The sequence below is a fragment of the Coenobita brevimanus genome, chromosome 100, assembly GCF_032717465.1.
Source record: "Coenobita brevimanus isolate Jiangsu-jjx chromosome 100, ASM3271746v2, whole genome shotgun sequence".
Lineage (NCBI taxonomy): Eukaryota > Metazoa > Arthropoda > Malacostraca > Decapoda > Coenobitidae > Coenobita > Coenobita brevimanus.
This window is the reverse complement of record NC_137053.1, coordinates 27,451,996-27,468,055: the sequence shown is the minus strand read 5'-3', so window position 1 is coordinate 27,468,055 and position 16,060 is coordinate 27,451,996. Positions and strand designations below refer to the sequence as shown.

General features: G+C 42.3%; 1 protein-coding gene across 1 annotated transcript in view; it reads left to right on the top strand.

The window, feature by feature from the left end:
- LOC145414614 (kin of IRRE-like protein 1) overlaps positions 1-16,060 on the top strand; it is a 1,118,604-nt gene that overhangs the window by 880,994 nt on the left and 221,550 nt on the right. Inside the window, exon 6 of the mRNA XM_080284140.1 lies at positions 4,566-4,720. Coding sequence (XP_080140266.1) covers positions 4,566-4,720 — 155 coding nt within the window. The remainder of the gene's footprint in view (positions 1-4,565; positions 4,721-16,060) is intronic.

Here is a 16,060-nt window from a genome sequence, read left to right as displayed (position 1 = left end):
GCAAGTAGAGTGAGAGAAGAGTTCTGGACAAATGTGGAAGTGTGCATGGAAAAGTTTGGAAGGAATGAGAGAGTCTTTTTGATCGGTGATATGAATGGTAAAGTAGGGAATGTGAAGGTGGATGGAATAGTTGGTGAGTGGGGTGTGACTGCTGAGATAGATGAGAATGGCAGTGCGTTAGTGGACATTTGTGCTGGGAGGGGGTTGGTGATAGCCAATACCCTCTTCAGGCACAAAATGATCCACAGGTATACATGGCGAGTGATGAGAAGGGTGGGTGGTGAACTGAATGAAAGGAAGGCAATGATTGATTATTTGTGTGTGGATGAAAGGATGCGAAAATGTGTAATGGATGCAAGAGCTTATAGAGGTTGGGGGAGTGGACTTTCTGACCACTACTTGGTGGTGGCCAGAATCAAGGTCAAATTAGGATGGAGAAATAGAAGAAGGGAAGGACGGGAAGAAGGAATATTAATAAGGAGAGTGGAAAGGTTACAAGAGGATGAGAAAAAGGCAGAGTATAAGAGAGAAGTGGAGGAACGATTGGGCAAATATGAATTGGAGCACATGGGGGACGTGGAAGGTGTGTGCAGGATATTCTTGGAAGAAATATGTGCAGCATGTGATGTGGTGTGTGGGATGAAAAGAAGACGGAGGGGGGTGCAAGGAACAGCGTGGTGGAGTGAAGAGGTGAGACAGGCTGTGGCACAAAAGAAGAAAGCATACAATGATTGGATGAGAAATAGGGGCGTGGAAGAAGCTGAGAGGCGGAAGAGAGAGTTATATGTAGAAAGAAAGAGAGAGGTGAAAAGATTAGTAAGAGAGAGTAAGAAGAAAGTGGATGAGGAATTTGGAAGAAACTTGAGTGTAAAGTGGAGGGACTGTAAGAAAATGTTCAGGAAAGAGGTGAAAAGAGTATGACAGGGTGGAATTGAAGTTAGCAGGGGAGTGAAAGATAAAAATGGTAGATTACTAGTAGAGAAGGGAGAAAAAGTGAGCAGATGGAGAGAACACTCTAAGGAATTGTTGAACATAGAGGATGGAAGTAATGCGAGTATAAGTGGCTGGGGAATGGCTGGGAGAAGGAGGGATGTGAGAAGACAGGAAGAAATCAGTAGGATAGAAGTTGTGGAAGCAATGAAGAAAGTTAAATTGGGGAAAGCCCCAGGAATTGATGGAGTGTGGTGAAATGCTGAAGTGTGGGGGAGAGATAGTAGTAGAATGGATGTGGAAAATGTGCAGATTGGCTTGGGAGGAAGGTAGAGTCCCGGAGGATTGGAAGTCAGGTATAATTATTCCCTTGTACAAAGGAAAAGCGGAAAAAGAAGTGCGTGTTAATCATAGGGGCATCTGTCTTCTTAGTATAATAGGAAAAGTGTATGGTAGGATAGTTATTGACAGAGTTAGAGAAAGAACAGAGGAATTAGTTGGAGAAGAACAGGGAGGCTTTAGGAAGGGAAGAGGTTGTGTAGATCAGATATTCGTTCTTAGATCTTTAGTGGAAAAGTCTCTAGAGAAGGGAAAGAAGTTGTAAGCGGCTTTCATGGATTTGGAGGAAGCATATGACAGGGTGGATAGACAAGGATTGTGGAAAGTATTAAGAATATATGAAGTAGATGGGAAGTTGTTGAATGTTGTGAAGAGTATGTATGATGGTGCTAAGGCTTCGGTGCGTGTGGATGGTGAACTGAGTGAATTTTTGTCTTTGAAGGTTGGGTTGAAACAGGGATGTGTCATGTCTTCATGGTTGTTCAATCTGTACATGGATGGGGTAATAAAAGAGGTATAAGGTGGGGTAGTGGATGTTGGAGTGGCCCTGGTGAGAGAGGGTCGTGTTTGGAAACTCCCTGTACTGTTGTTTGCAGATGATACTGTGTTGTTGAGTGAAGACGAAGGAGAGCTGCAAGGCTTGGTGGATGAATTTGGGAGGGTGTGTAAGAAATGGAATCTAAAGGTGAATGTAGGGAAGAGTAAAGTGATGGTCTTTGAGAGAGGTGAAGTCAGTGAATGTACAGTGAAGTTCGATGGTGAGGAACTGGAAAATGTGAGTACTTTTAAGTACTTGGGTAGTGTGATGAGTAAGGATGGAGGTTTGGAGGGTGAAGTGCTTGAAAGGGTACAGCAGAGAAGAAAGGTTGCTGGTTCCTTAAAAGCAGTGATAAGAAGCAGGGAAGTGAGCATGGAGGTGAAAAAGTTACTACATGACAGTATTGTGATACCAACTCTAAAGTATGGAAGTGAAGCTTGGACGTTGCTGGAAGGACACAAGTCAAGAGTGAGAGCAGTGGAAATGAGTTATTTAAGAGGAGTCTGTGGAGTCACGTGGAGAGACAGGCTGACAAATGAGGATATAAAGGAGCGTTGTGGTGTGGATATGGATGTGATAGGAAGCGTTTGGAGGAATACACTGAGGTGGTTTGGCCATGTGGAGAGGATGGAGGGTGAAAGACTGACGAAGAGATTGTATGTGAGTGAGGTGGAGGGGGGAAGAGGGAGGGGGAGGCCGAGGATGAGATGGAGGGATGGGGTGGAGAGGTAGATGAGAGAGGGGGGGGTGTGAGTTAGGAGCGGGGCAGTGAAATGGAGGGGGACAGGGCGACGTGGAGGCGATTTGTTTGTGCCCACCCCGAACGGGATTGAGGCGTCTGGCAATAGATAGAAAGATAGATAGATACAATTTCCCTCTTCTATCTTACCTCTCTCTCTCTCTCTCTCTCTCTCTCTCTGAGTACATATTTATCATCGATGTTGCAATAAAGAAATACAGATAAAAATATGCTGTTGACACGAAACTGACAATGCTATTCTGTATGCCAGTGACAGGATAAATTTGAAACAAGATCTAGACAAAACTGGATGTTCATCTGGGTGGCAAGGACCATTTAACGCAGATATAGATCAAATATTAGTCGCCAAAAGCCTTTATCCCATAATGGCTGTCACAACGAATCGCCTCCTTGTCACCCTGGCCTCAGCCATCTGGTTTCCCTCCCTCCACTTCACACAACCCTCTTTCATTCACTCTCTCTCCACTTCATCTCTCCATCTCATCCTCGGTCTCATATTTCCACTCCTTCCCTCCATCTCTCATATACATTCTTCAAGATTGTATGTAGGATGAGAAGTGCTTGTAATTGTAATTGTAGTGTTGTAGTGGCTTTGGATGTGTGTGTAGTCTGTGAACCAAGTGTAATCGGCTTGCGCGAGCCGACTGGGTGCAAACATACTTTACAGTATGTGACACTGGTTTAACTACAGCACCCCTGGTGTCCCGCAAAGCAGTACATGGCCGGGAGAACGCTTCTAAAGTTTATTACCCTGGCGGGGCGCGAACCCTCGCTCTCCAGTGTGCGTTTTCGCACACTTTACCACTGTACCACAGAATCTCCTATCTATCTACCTATCTATCTATCTATCTAGCTATCTATCTATCTATTTATCCATCCATCTATCTATCTATCTATCTATCTATCTATATATAATATATAGATAGATAGATAGATAGATAGATATAGATACAGATATATAAAGCAACCATGGAGACATGACACATCTCTGTTTCTTCAGTCAGACATTAAAATCAAACATCTTTGTTCACTTTCCACAAGCACTGCGGCCCTTAAGCTGTCATACATGCAGTTTCCCATTTAGTCCATATATTTTCAGCATCTACATTTCTTGTCTGCCCATTTTGTCATACACTTTCTCCTAAGGAAGCAGCATACAACTTCATCCCCTTGTCTAAATACTTTTCCACTAAACATCTTAGAACGAATATCTGACCTACATATTATCCCATCTTTTTCCCTAACACCCCTTGCTCCCCTTCAATTCCTCGGTTGCAGTAATAACTTAGAATTTAACATCACAGAACATATAATAAAGAGTTGCAGTTGTGTAATGATGAAGGAGGAACTCTTTCTATTGACTCAAAATGTTGTCAGGAATGTGACTCTGCCACCTTCTCCTTATATTCCCGTCTCACACTTTTATAATTCTCAAGCCATTTTAGAAATCACACCAGATACCATTTTCCTCTTCTATCTTACCTCATCTCTCTCTCTCTCTCTCTCTCTCTCTCTCGCCTTCGCACCTACATTAACTCTCTTTTCCCTACTCCCCCTCCATTCAGACTCGTCCTCTATTCCTCTTCTTCACTTACAACACTACCTTTTCCCTACTCCTCCACCCACATTAAATCTCTTTTCCCTCTTCCATCCACACAGATTGCACTTACCTTTATTGTCTTCTTCTCACACTGTCTCCCACTCCTCCCACGCCATTCACATTAACTCACCTTCCTCTCCTCCTCCTCCTCCTCCTCCTCCTCCTCCACCACCACTTTAGCTACACTAACTAGTTCCTCTCCTTCCCCTCCGCTCACAGTAACTTTAATTCCTCCTCTTTTCACATCAGCTCTTTCCCCTTCCAATCATACTATCGTTCTCCTCCTCTCATACTAAATAATCATTTCTCCTCTTCTTATACTATCTTTCTTTTCTTCCTTCCCCTTCACCTCCGACCCTTCACCCTCAAACTAACCTCTTCCCTCTCCTGTCCCCCAGCCCAGCCCACCTCCGTGTCCATCAAGCCCTCTCGTGAGGCGCTGGTGGAGGGGCAGCACACGAGGGTGGAGTGCGTGGCCACGGGAGCCTACCCCTCAGCTGTCATCACCTGGGATAAGACACAGGAGGCAGGATCTACTGTACTAAAGGCCACGGTAACACACTACGCATAGGTTGGAATATTTAGAGTGAAATCACTGTCAGTGTAAAGACTTTGGGGGTACTTTGATGGGACTTTTATGGCACTGCAAGGTGGCTTTTAGGCGACATTCAGGAGATTTGGGGGAAGGAGACTTTCAGGGCATCTTAAGAACTGTGTGATTTTAGGAAACTGCGCGATTGAATGGGGAGGAGGGCACGTCCTCCCTTCAAAATCCAGTCACTAACCAACCTGGCAGGTGGGTACTTCACGCGGCCATGCTAAGCTTTAATATTCCATTTCCACTGGAATGTTGTTAGTGAGACATACGCCCATAGAATATTTCACAATATTTTTTCCCGAAATTATTCCTCATCGCTTGCGACGCCCTATATTGGCCAGCTCCATGCTGCCCTTATTCTTAGTAGCGTTTTCTTTCTTTTATTTTTTTGTTCTTGCTTGTTTAATTGTGGTATGTACTGCATATTTGTCTCTACATCCATATCCATATTTATAGCATTATCTCTCTCTCTCTCTCTCTCTCTCTCTCTCTGTTTATATATATATATATATATATATATATATATATATATATATATATATATATATATATATATATATATATATAAATATATAGGCTATTTGTGGTATGTGGGGGCGCTCACCATCCACTCACTCGATGTAGTGCTGCTGTCGGGTGTCTGCCCTGTCCTCTCCTCCATCCTTCTTTCCTTCCATCCTCTTCTGTCTTCCTTTCCTTCATTCTTTCCTTGTCCTTCTGCCTATGGGTAACTTTACACTTCCTCTTCTGTCTTTCCTTCATTCTTTCCTCTTCCTTCTGCCTGTGGGTGACTACACTGAGTGACAAGCCAAATGGTTTCCTGTACACCAGGAAACCATTTACTATGCTGGGTGGTAACCATATAACCAAATTTCGGCGCCTGGTGGTTTAGTGAGTAATTATTGCGGTGCAATCGGATTGAGCCGGTGAAGGTTTATATCCAAGGGGTGGTTGGGGTTTATTGCTCATGTAATGCCACTCAGGGGTAAGTGAGGCTGGTCACTCTCATCTTAAATGTCGGGACCAACTGCCTAGCCCCGGGCTCCTACGCTCCTCATGGGACAATGTAGGATTGGATGATGGATATATATATATATATATATATATATATATATATATATATATATATATATATATATATATATATATATATATATATATATTGTGGCTTGGAAAGCGCTGTCAACAGGAAAAGAATCACTAGGGTTTGGTCAAACATCTTTATGTTTATCGGCTTATGTTTCGGTATTTTATGTCTATCATCAGAGCCTTAAAAAGAAACAACAAAGGACTATGCATGATAACAAAGGACTATGGATATAATATTCTTCCTTGCTGACCTTTTCAGTGTGACACTAACACGGAGAGTAGGCCAGCATTTTCTCCCAAACACTTTTCTCTATCTCATGCAAAACTCTACGTGGGCTTTACATACCACACAATGTACAGTGGCCCCTCCAATTACGTGGGTTCCATTTGCGATTTGCACTATTTACACTGAGAGATAAACCCTACACTGATTCCTGTTACACGGGAAAGAAATTGGTTTGCCTGGGAAAATCCCAGAAATCTGCCCCCCCCACTCCCCCTCAAAAAAAGAAAAAAATTATCTGTTCCATCCCACTCGCCATCACCTACAAGTGATGACGATGAGGTGGGCGATTTTGAGGGGTTCAAGATCTAGCCTCATCCCTTCAGGTTTTAGAGGCATTGCTCTTTTCCCCTCCCCTAGCCCCTCAACCTCAGCTACATCCCCCCCCCCCCGACACCCAAGCATCGCTCATCCCCTGTCATGGTAAAGTATCACCACCCATTTACCACTTTGTACGTTCTAATCAACCCATTTTTATGCCCAGTGATGTTTCTAGGGGTCGTATGTTTGCTACAGTATTTAATCATTTTTTGATTTCACTATACCAATTAGCCTTATAACACAGGTTTCTGTGGTAGTATTTGCGCGATTCAACTTGTGCAGAAAAATTCAGTGATACATTAGCCGCGTAACTGGTGGGGTCACTGTACCCTATTAAGTCACAGGGGTTGATGTCAGCAAGGGCATGCGGCCAGAAAACCTTGACTAGTAATGGACCTGAGGGGAGACGTGGCGTGGACTCCGCCTGTGTAGTTTTGAAACTAGGATGGGATGGGGCACAGATCTGTGCAAGCTGGCAAAGGGAACTGCGGTTTCCAGGCTGCCACTTCCGCTCAATAAAGGGGGGCTCGAACCTATGTGTAGCGGCCCAGGAGGCTGCCCAAATGTACAGAAATAACAGTGATCAGATGGATGTGTTGTGCGTTCTTGAATGCAAAGCTTTGGAGGCTAGAACTACGATTGAAGAACTGAAAGGAGTGATGGGACTAGAGTGTATTGGTGTTGTGATGAAGATGGGTGGATTGAGATGGTTTGGGCATGTCTAGTGGATGGAGGATGACAACTGGGTGCAGAAGGTGAGATATATGAATTTCAAGGGTGGGCTTGCGAAAGACAGACCGAAAATGACCTGTGACGAGGTCACAGTGTGTGATATCAGGGATAAGGGACTGAATAGGGAGGCTGCCAGAGATCAAGCAACGTCGAGGGCTGCCATTAGGTGACCAAGGCCGATGCATGCAAGCATGTTGGATCCTATGTAAATGACAGAGACGGAGCCTTGTCTTGAAGAGTGCAGAATGAATATTTTCGTTTGAAATACACCTACGTGAAGAGACAGATATTAAAGATGTTATTTTAGGTCAAATTAAACGCTTATCTTGATTCTGGTCTGGCAGCTAAAAATAATGACAAAGATAAATATAAAACCACTAGAAGGAAGGAAGGAATTCTTGCCACACACACTGTATCATCTAATGCTTTTATTTTTACTTTTATTTTTATTTCTAATTACCAGACCTGAATTGAGATGGGCTTTTAATTTTCCCCAAAATAATATATTTAATTTCACTCTTTTCAAGTAGGTTAATTTCAACTGAAATTATTAATTTTGTTCTTTTCACCACAAGGCTTAAATGAAGATATTATTTTTATTAGTTACGGATACTACAATTTTGCAAGGACAAATATTACATGCATAGTCCTTTATTCTTTCTTTTTTAGGCTCTCTTGCTGGTAGACGTAACGTACTAACGTTAGCCAGTAACGATGAAGTTTAACCAAACCCTGGTGAGCTCTTTTTCTCTCTCTCTCTCCCTATCGCTCTTTCTCTCTCTCTCATATATATATATATATATATATATATATATATATATATATATATATATATATATTGTTACGGAACAGAGAGAGATAATGAACACTTCAAGTGAGAATCCTAAAATCACTACTGTCCAGCAAAGTTCCAGGTTCAAAACAAAAGAGTTAGATAAAATTACTAGTTAAAGTTTAATGCTCAAACTAAGAACTAAACAGTCAGGACTCATAAGGGTAATGTAATGGCAAACAACAGGTTAAATATATAGTTAACTGCAATAGCCTCTATTAACATGAATTTAGCAAGAGCAAATTTATCTAAGTCAGCCCTGATAAATGAGAAAACCGGATAATGCTCAGTTAAAGCAAGGTATATTATTTACAAAATATTATTAATAATGGGTGACATCAAAAACTCTACGTGAATCACAAAAAGCCTTACCAGGCCCACGAATCAATGCCCCGTGCTACACAGTACAAGAAAAATGGTAACAACACTTATATTCAAATTATACAGCAGCTAGATGGCTGGAGACTTCCTGAGCACTCACAAAAATAATAATACACTATACAGGGGAGGACAGAGATGTAAACAAAATGAGGAGTAGATCTAAGTGGCAATTAATGCAGAGACTGAGCTCATTATATAGGGGCCGGCAGAGCTTGGTACAACTTGTAAGAAGGACGCGCAAATGAAGCCATAGGGGAAAAAGAGTTGACAATCCTGCTCTGAACAACAGAAAGAACGACTTATTCTACTATAAGGGGGAGAAGGAGAGTGAGGTAGAACACGCAAGCCTGGTCACTATGGAAGCCACGTGGCGAATCGTGAACAAACATGCAGCATACTGTACGTTAGAATTATACAAAGGATGATGAAATCATAGGCTATGTAACAATATATATATATATATATATATATATATATATATATATATATATATATATATATATATATCCCATTCTAGCCCAGTGTCCAGAGTATTGGACAGAACTGGGATTTTTTAAGTCTTCATAAAGTAGGGAACCCCCGGGTAGGGACCTATGAGCTTCGTGACTATGAGCCGATTGGCGGAGGGCGGTACGCTTAGTTCCTTCCCAATGCAATGCCTCACCCAGCACCCCTGGGATCCAACTGAATATATACTGTCCCTCTCTCTCACTCTCTCTCTCTCTCTCTCTATACTGTAGCTCCTCCTTTTACATGGACCCCGCTTGCACGGATTCCACTTACACGTGCCAAAATTCGGTAACGTGTTTCGAATTACCTTCAAACTCTCCGCATGCTGACGTCCAGGCCGGAATTTTGGCCACCATCTTGACTTTTCCCAGGAGTGTGCGGGGTTATATCAAGTTTTGCATTAAAGAGAGAGAGAGAGAGAGGTCTGGGGACAGCACCTAGGACCCGTACAAAGGAGTTGGGGTCACTGAGGGTTTTTACCTGGTATGCTGGAGCCTGTCATGGTGAGATTTTTACTTTTTTTTTTTTTTTAATTCATTTAACCCTTTTTCATGTCACTGTTTTATGTTTAGCTCGGTACAGTAGCCTATGTCCTTAGGAAGCATATCTGTAGTCTGGCTGGGGTCATCGAGGGTTTTTGGTCGGCAAAATGAGCTTTGTCTAGAGACATCGTTAACATATTTGTGGATTACGCTTGCACGGTCTGCCAAGAGTAGAGACAAGAATTTTCATCCCTTCACTATAATGAGAGCTATTCCTTTTGGTTCTTGCTATCTTCAAACAACTTCTTTTACCTGTAGGAACGTTTCTAATTGATATAACATAACTTTTGTCATTATTCCCTTACTATTAGGGTGCCCTCATAAACTTAAAAAAAATTTCCAGGGGCAGCATAAATTTAAAGAACGATCATTGTAATGAAGAGGGTAGGGTCGAGATAATGTTATGAATACATGATTTCAAGACCCATGTTGAGAATTGTTTCTCAAGTTGAAATGGAAAGTTAGGGCACAATTTGTGTTTTTTGAGTCAGGATAAGGACACAGTTTAAAGGTTAGGATAAGAGAAAAAAATTCAAATATCTTTTTTTAAATCACTGTAAGGATGCGATCACATTAGTATCTCTTTTCATCGGCAAACCGACTTCATGTACAAGCTTTCTCGAACTAGATACAGTTCTAATAACACAACATTGTACCTCGATCCTCGATCATTGACAAAGATATTTCTCCTCTTCTGAGTTCGGCTCAGTTCCCCGGGTCCATGACTGCCGACCAGCAGACGATGTTCGGTCAGTTGTAATAAGCCTATTTTCCCGTGCCTAGTTGGTGGTTAGTTCACAGCACTGGACACAAGACTTTAGCAGCGTTTGAAGATCAGTGAAATATGCGTAGCTTCAGCTACCTATAGAAAGATCTGTAGGTCCACTTACTACTTTGACAGTTCCCTGACAGTCTTGTCCAATAAGTGTCTAATTTTTTTTTTTTTTTTTTTTCAGAAATATAATCCCTGTGATCTCAAAGGCAAAGGATTTGTCCCTTGTTTTTAATCAGTGAATGTTCAGTCTCCCCGCACATACAGGCCTTAATAGCTCCAATACCCACCGAACAAGAAGAATACATGCTTTGCGATATTAGTAAATCACACTGTGGTGCCACAGTTTTTGGTATTTCATCACACTGCGTGAATACGGCTGTGATTTTGCATCTGGTTTGCTTGTCGGGAATCAATACAGTCCTGGTCCGAGCTTTCCGACAGTTTTCCCGGCAGAACACATGATTCTCAGCTAAAGCCCTCTGGAATCACAGGTGTGCCTGATCGGATATACTGTACTTCATTCACTTTAACTTGGCCCAGATTTTCGTCCATTTGCAACTTATTTCCTGTAGCTCAGTGACTGAGTAAACCATTAAAATGGGTCTACATCCTTTCCATAGACCCTCCTCGTGATTAGCGTCAGATTCTAGTGTCAATCTGTTGTTACAGCTCAGCAATCAAGATGGAGAGATTGCAGTTTTAGGACAGGCTCTTTAAGGGGTAACCACGAATAGTTTTAAGGGATGAATGGCGTAAAGATTTTTGGTTTGTGCTCTCTCTTAATGTTTAAATGAGTGGTGAAGCAAGCGAACAAACACACTACACTACATGCAGTTAGACGGGGGAGCAGAGTACCAATACTTAGTTATCTCGGAAACTATTAAAAATATAACTAATCTACGCACTAAGTTAGAAGCCTGAGAATGTAACAGGTGTTACTGAAATGACGTTTCTCAAATTTCACCACTGTTTTGCTAAACGAAAAGCTCACCTCCCCCCAACGAAAAAATTTCTAAATTCAGATCTCGGTAACTGTCAAAGCCACAGAAAGCTAAATGTTCCATTAGAAAGCTTTTGAAAAACTAAAAGGGGTTTCATAAGTGACTTTTCTGATTAGCCACGACGTTTCTGAAAAAGTCAATGCGCCAAACTGTGCACCTAAACTATGTTATCTCCGAGACTATTAAAGCTACAACAGACCAGTGCATTTAGCTAGAGGCTTATGGAAAGTAAAAGGTGTTACTTAAGTGACATTTCTTAAAATCTTGGGGTGTGCATTAATATCAGGTAAGTGGGATGGTGCCCTTCATCATCATCATATCATCATCATCATCATCATCATCTTCTTCTTCTTCTTCTTCTTCTTCTTCCTGTGACTAATTTAACAGCATTAACAAGCTTGCTTGCCCATTCACTTTCCATAGGCTCAGGGATGGACGCCTCTGAATTCTTTCCTTTGTCAGTATAAACCTGTAAGAGCACAGAGGTTATAGATGGACGAGAAATAATACATGAGTCAAGATAGGTGAAAGTATTATTATCCTAAAGATCACAAAAAAGCTAGTATTTTGGGGCGTTCGTCATGGTAAAGCACAAATTCAAAATGCTTAAGATCAGCGTAACTTAAGGATATTCATTACTATCTATGTATAAAGTGCCAAAAAGAGAATTACAGCCTTCCCCTCCACATGCGCCCAAAACTGCAAAGGAAACTGGAGCTTATTTGATCAGGTAAAATCGTCAGAGGCACTGAGCGGCCATCTACCATTAGGTTCATAAGGCATGAAGAGAGTCAGTAATGTTTGTTCTTTCTTTAGTGGATGTTCTGCGATGTCCACTTTTCGTGAATTTGGGGGGAGGATAAGCATGAGAGTTGTCTGAAAAAGGAGAGTGAGTGTAGCTGGTTCCAGATACATATGTAGGCAAGTGTGGACGGTGTAGTCAGGCATAGGTAGGATAAATGTGGACGAAGATACGTGGCATTAATGTAGTTAGATTGGATAAATGAAAGTGTGGGTGGTCTGAGTAGGCGTGGGTGAGTAGTTCGGATAATTGTGAGAACTCGTTGGTGAGGATGAATATAGTTAAGAGTAGATGGTAAAGACAGCGATGGGTGAGTGTAGAAAAGTGTGGTAGGGTAGACAGATGTGACTGTGGATTTTTTTTTTTTTTAATGCAAGGAAGAAGAACCAAAGGCAAGGAGCCCGCAAGTTGTTCCCTCCAAGAAAAAACAAAAACAAGATATCAGAGAGCCAAATTCATTATCCATTCAATTCGAGATGCTTGGACACACTGTGTATGGAAGACTGGAGATCATAGGGAGTAGGAAATATAGACAGAGGAGACAGTTTCAGAGCTGACCTGTTGCATACATGAAGGACTGAGAGTAACGGTACACTCTTGCATTAGAGAGTTCGACAGAAAAAGGATGAGAGTTGGTTGCTAGACAGGTGCTACTCGGCCGCCGTAGTGATTGAGGGAGTGATAGAAAGAGATAAAGCTGCAATAGAGCGGCGAAGAGACAGAGATTGAAGGGATTCAGTAAGAGGAGGAGAGTTCTTGGGACGAAAAGCCTTTGACTCCACCTTGTTGAGAAGAGCTATATGTGGGGAGCCTCCCCACACGTGAAAGTTGTACTATACACAGAGGCGAATAAAACCCTTGTAACTGTGCAGGGGTAAAGAACGCATGGAGTAGCCTTAGCACATCTAATCTCTTGGATGCAGATTTTAAGAGAGATATTATGTTCTGTCCAATATAAATCCCGAGAGAATGATACCCCAAGTATGTTCAAAGATAATGTAGAACTGAGTTGGATATTGTTAAAAATCTGTAGATACTGCTGTGCAAGATTTTCTCGGGTTGATGGATGTAAGAACTGAGTTTTTGGTGGATAAAAAACAACAAGATTTCTTTTACCCCAATCACATGAGCCAAGTCAGACATGAGGTGTGCCACAGCCTCATCCCTTGTTTGTTGAAGTAACTGCTGAGATGGACGCTGCAGGAAGCGAATCGAAAGGTGGAGTCATCAGAGTATGAGTGGATAGGATTAGATGTACAGCTAAGAGGGTCATTGATGAATAAAAGGAAGTGAGTTGGTGATGGGACAAAGCCCTGAGGAACACCACTGTTGATAGATTCAGGAGAACAGTGGCAGTCAACAACAGCAGCTATAGAATGACCAGAATGGAAGCTAGAGATTAAGGCACAGATAGAAGGATAGAAACAGTAAGAGGGTAGTTTGGAAATTAAAGATTTCTGCCAGTCTTGATCGAAAGCCTTAGAGATGTCAAGTGCAATTGCTAAGCTTTCGCCAGTCCCGAAAAGAGGATGACCACGAGTCTGAAAGGTAGGTGAGAAGGTCGCCAGTGGAGCATCCCTAACGGAACCCATACTGACGATCAGAAAGAAATTTGTGATGGGAAAGATGCTTTAATATTTTTTTAAAGGCAGACTCGAAATCTTTTGAAACACAGGATGTTAAATATTGGGCAATAGTTAGAGGGATGAGAATGGTCAGCCTGCTTTGGGACATGCTGTATGAGAGCAAATTTCCAGGAAGAAGGAAAGGTACAAATTGACAGACTAAGACGAAAAAGTTTACCTAGGCAGGGTGTAAGCACTGAAGCACAGGTGTTGAGAACAACAGGAGGGACCCTATCAGGCCAATATGCCTTGTTAGTACTGAGGCCTGTGATGGCAAAAAAGTTATCAGATGATGAAATTTTAGGTCAGCCATAAGGAAGTCAGAGGGGAGAAGTGATGGAGGAACAGCGCTGGAATTGTCTAAGCGCTGGAATTGGAGGACAAAGTCTGAACAAAGAGTTCTGATTTATCAGAAGAAATAGTTAAAGAGCCATTAGAGTGGGAAAAAAAAAAAGAGGGAAGGACGATGAGGTAAAGTTTGAAAAGTTTTTGGCAAGGTGCCAAAAGGAGCGGGAAGAATCTGAGTTGGAGAGTTCAGAGCATTTAGTACAAATGAAATTATTTTTAGCTGAGTGAAGAACACAGCACGATTCCAGGCAGAAACATAAAAGAGATGAGAGTGAGACTATTGAGTGGACTGTCTCTGGTGTCTTTTGTAGGCCTTCTCCTTGTTGTGGACAGCATTAGAACACGCGTGATTAAACCAAGTATTTTTTTTTTACATTAGTCAAAGGAAAGGAATGTACCGGTATGCTTCCATGCCCGGGAGAACATCCTCCATAATATGCAAGGCACACTCAAATGGCTCTCGGCCGTGGAAACAATAATCATTACCGTACAGGAAAAATCAAAGAAATACTGCTTGAGGGCCTCCCAGTCAGCAGCTCCAAAGTGCCACAACCAACGTTTCTTTAGAGGGTCCACAGGCCGTACTGTAGCGATAGGACAGGTTAAGGTGAAAAGGTTGTGATCAGTGGAGCCCAACGGAGGGGAAAAATTAACAGCATAAGCAGAAGGATTAGTTGTAAGGAAGGGGTCAGATATGTTGGAACTCTCAAAGGCAGTCAGGGATATGGGTAGGATGCCGTACAAGCTGCAGTAGGTCATTAAGGATAGAAAAGACATAGGTTTGTTCACCAGGTGGAGTAACGAAAGGAGAGGAGAACCAAAGGTGGTGGTGAACATTGAAATCTCCAAGAACGGAGATTTCAGAGAAAGGAGAAATTGAATGGATGTGTTCCGTCTCACATAGTCGAAGAATTTTTCATAGTCAGTTGAATCAGAGGATAAGTAAACAGCACAGACGTATTTAGTCACAGAATGACAAGATAGCTGAAGCCAGAAAGCAGAGAATTCAGAAGATTCAGGTTCAGAGACACGAGAGCAAGATAGGTTGTTGCATACATATACACAACAGCCATCTTCGGCTTTGAAACGAGCATACAGAAAGTAGGAGGATACAGAGAAGAGATAGCTGTCAGTTGTCTCAGAGAGAAAGGTGAGGTTTGGAGGAGAGATGGTGCTCAACAGAGAAAAAAGTTAGTGGAAAGGCCGTGAATGTTGGAGAAATAAAGTAGTGAGTCAGCCAGTGGTTCCAGGTATCTCGCTTGGTCGTCACCGGGAGAGGGATAGATGGCAGGTACTGTGAGGGTCCCCCCCCCCCAACGGGGACTCCGAGGCTTGATGATATGACGCTATTTTTAGTAAAATTTTGTACAGGAAGTGCAGTGTGTAATGAGCATGTAGTTTGATGTTGACAGTTTGAGGAACTTGTATTGGTGCTTGCTGGCCTACCCTCTGTGTTGCTGAAAAGCTGAAAAAGTTCAGCAAAGGCGGATGGTCAGAAGCTACTCCCTAGGGCAGAGGAAACGGATGCTCCAGCTCTCCCTGTCATCAGCTTTCCATCAGTGTGTGTGTGTGTGGGGGGGGGTTGCCGGCATGAAATATGGTGTATTACGTGTCGGTGCACGCAGAATCGTAATGTGTCCTGAGTAGACAGGGCATAAATGAGTGTATGTATGCGAGGGTTAAGTGTAAGTTGGTGTAGGAAGTTTGGACTGGGCGTTGGTAGGTTTTAAAGAAAGTACGAGGATAGAGGTAGGTTGGGCTGGTGTACTTAACTGTCTCAGTATGTCAGAGAGGGAAGGTAGAGGTGAATAGCAACAGGAAGCGTGGCCGTAAGTGTGGATGGGTATACCTGTGAACTGTGTGGGTGTGAATAAGTGAAGAAAGTTATAGTTCCCATTAGACATATGTATACTCAGGCTGTCATTAAAAAAAAATGTTAGCAAAAATTCGAATGAGGCTAAAAAGTCGATTCGACAGATGTTTTCTTACTTGATTCCACAAATTCTTAATTGTCCCACGAAGTTTCAAACTCCCAAAAGAGACTATTTATCCCC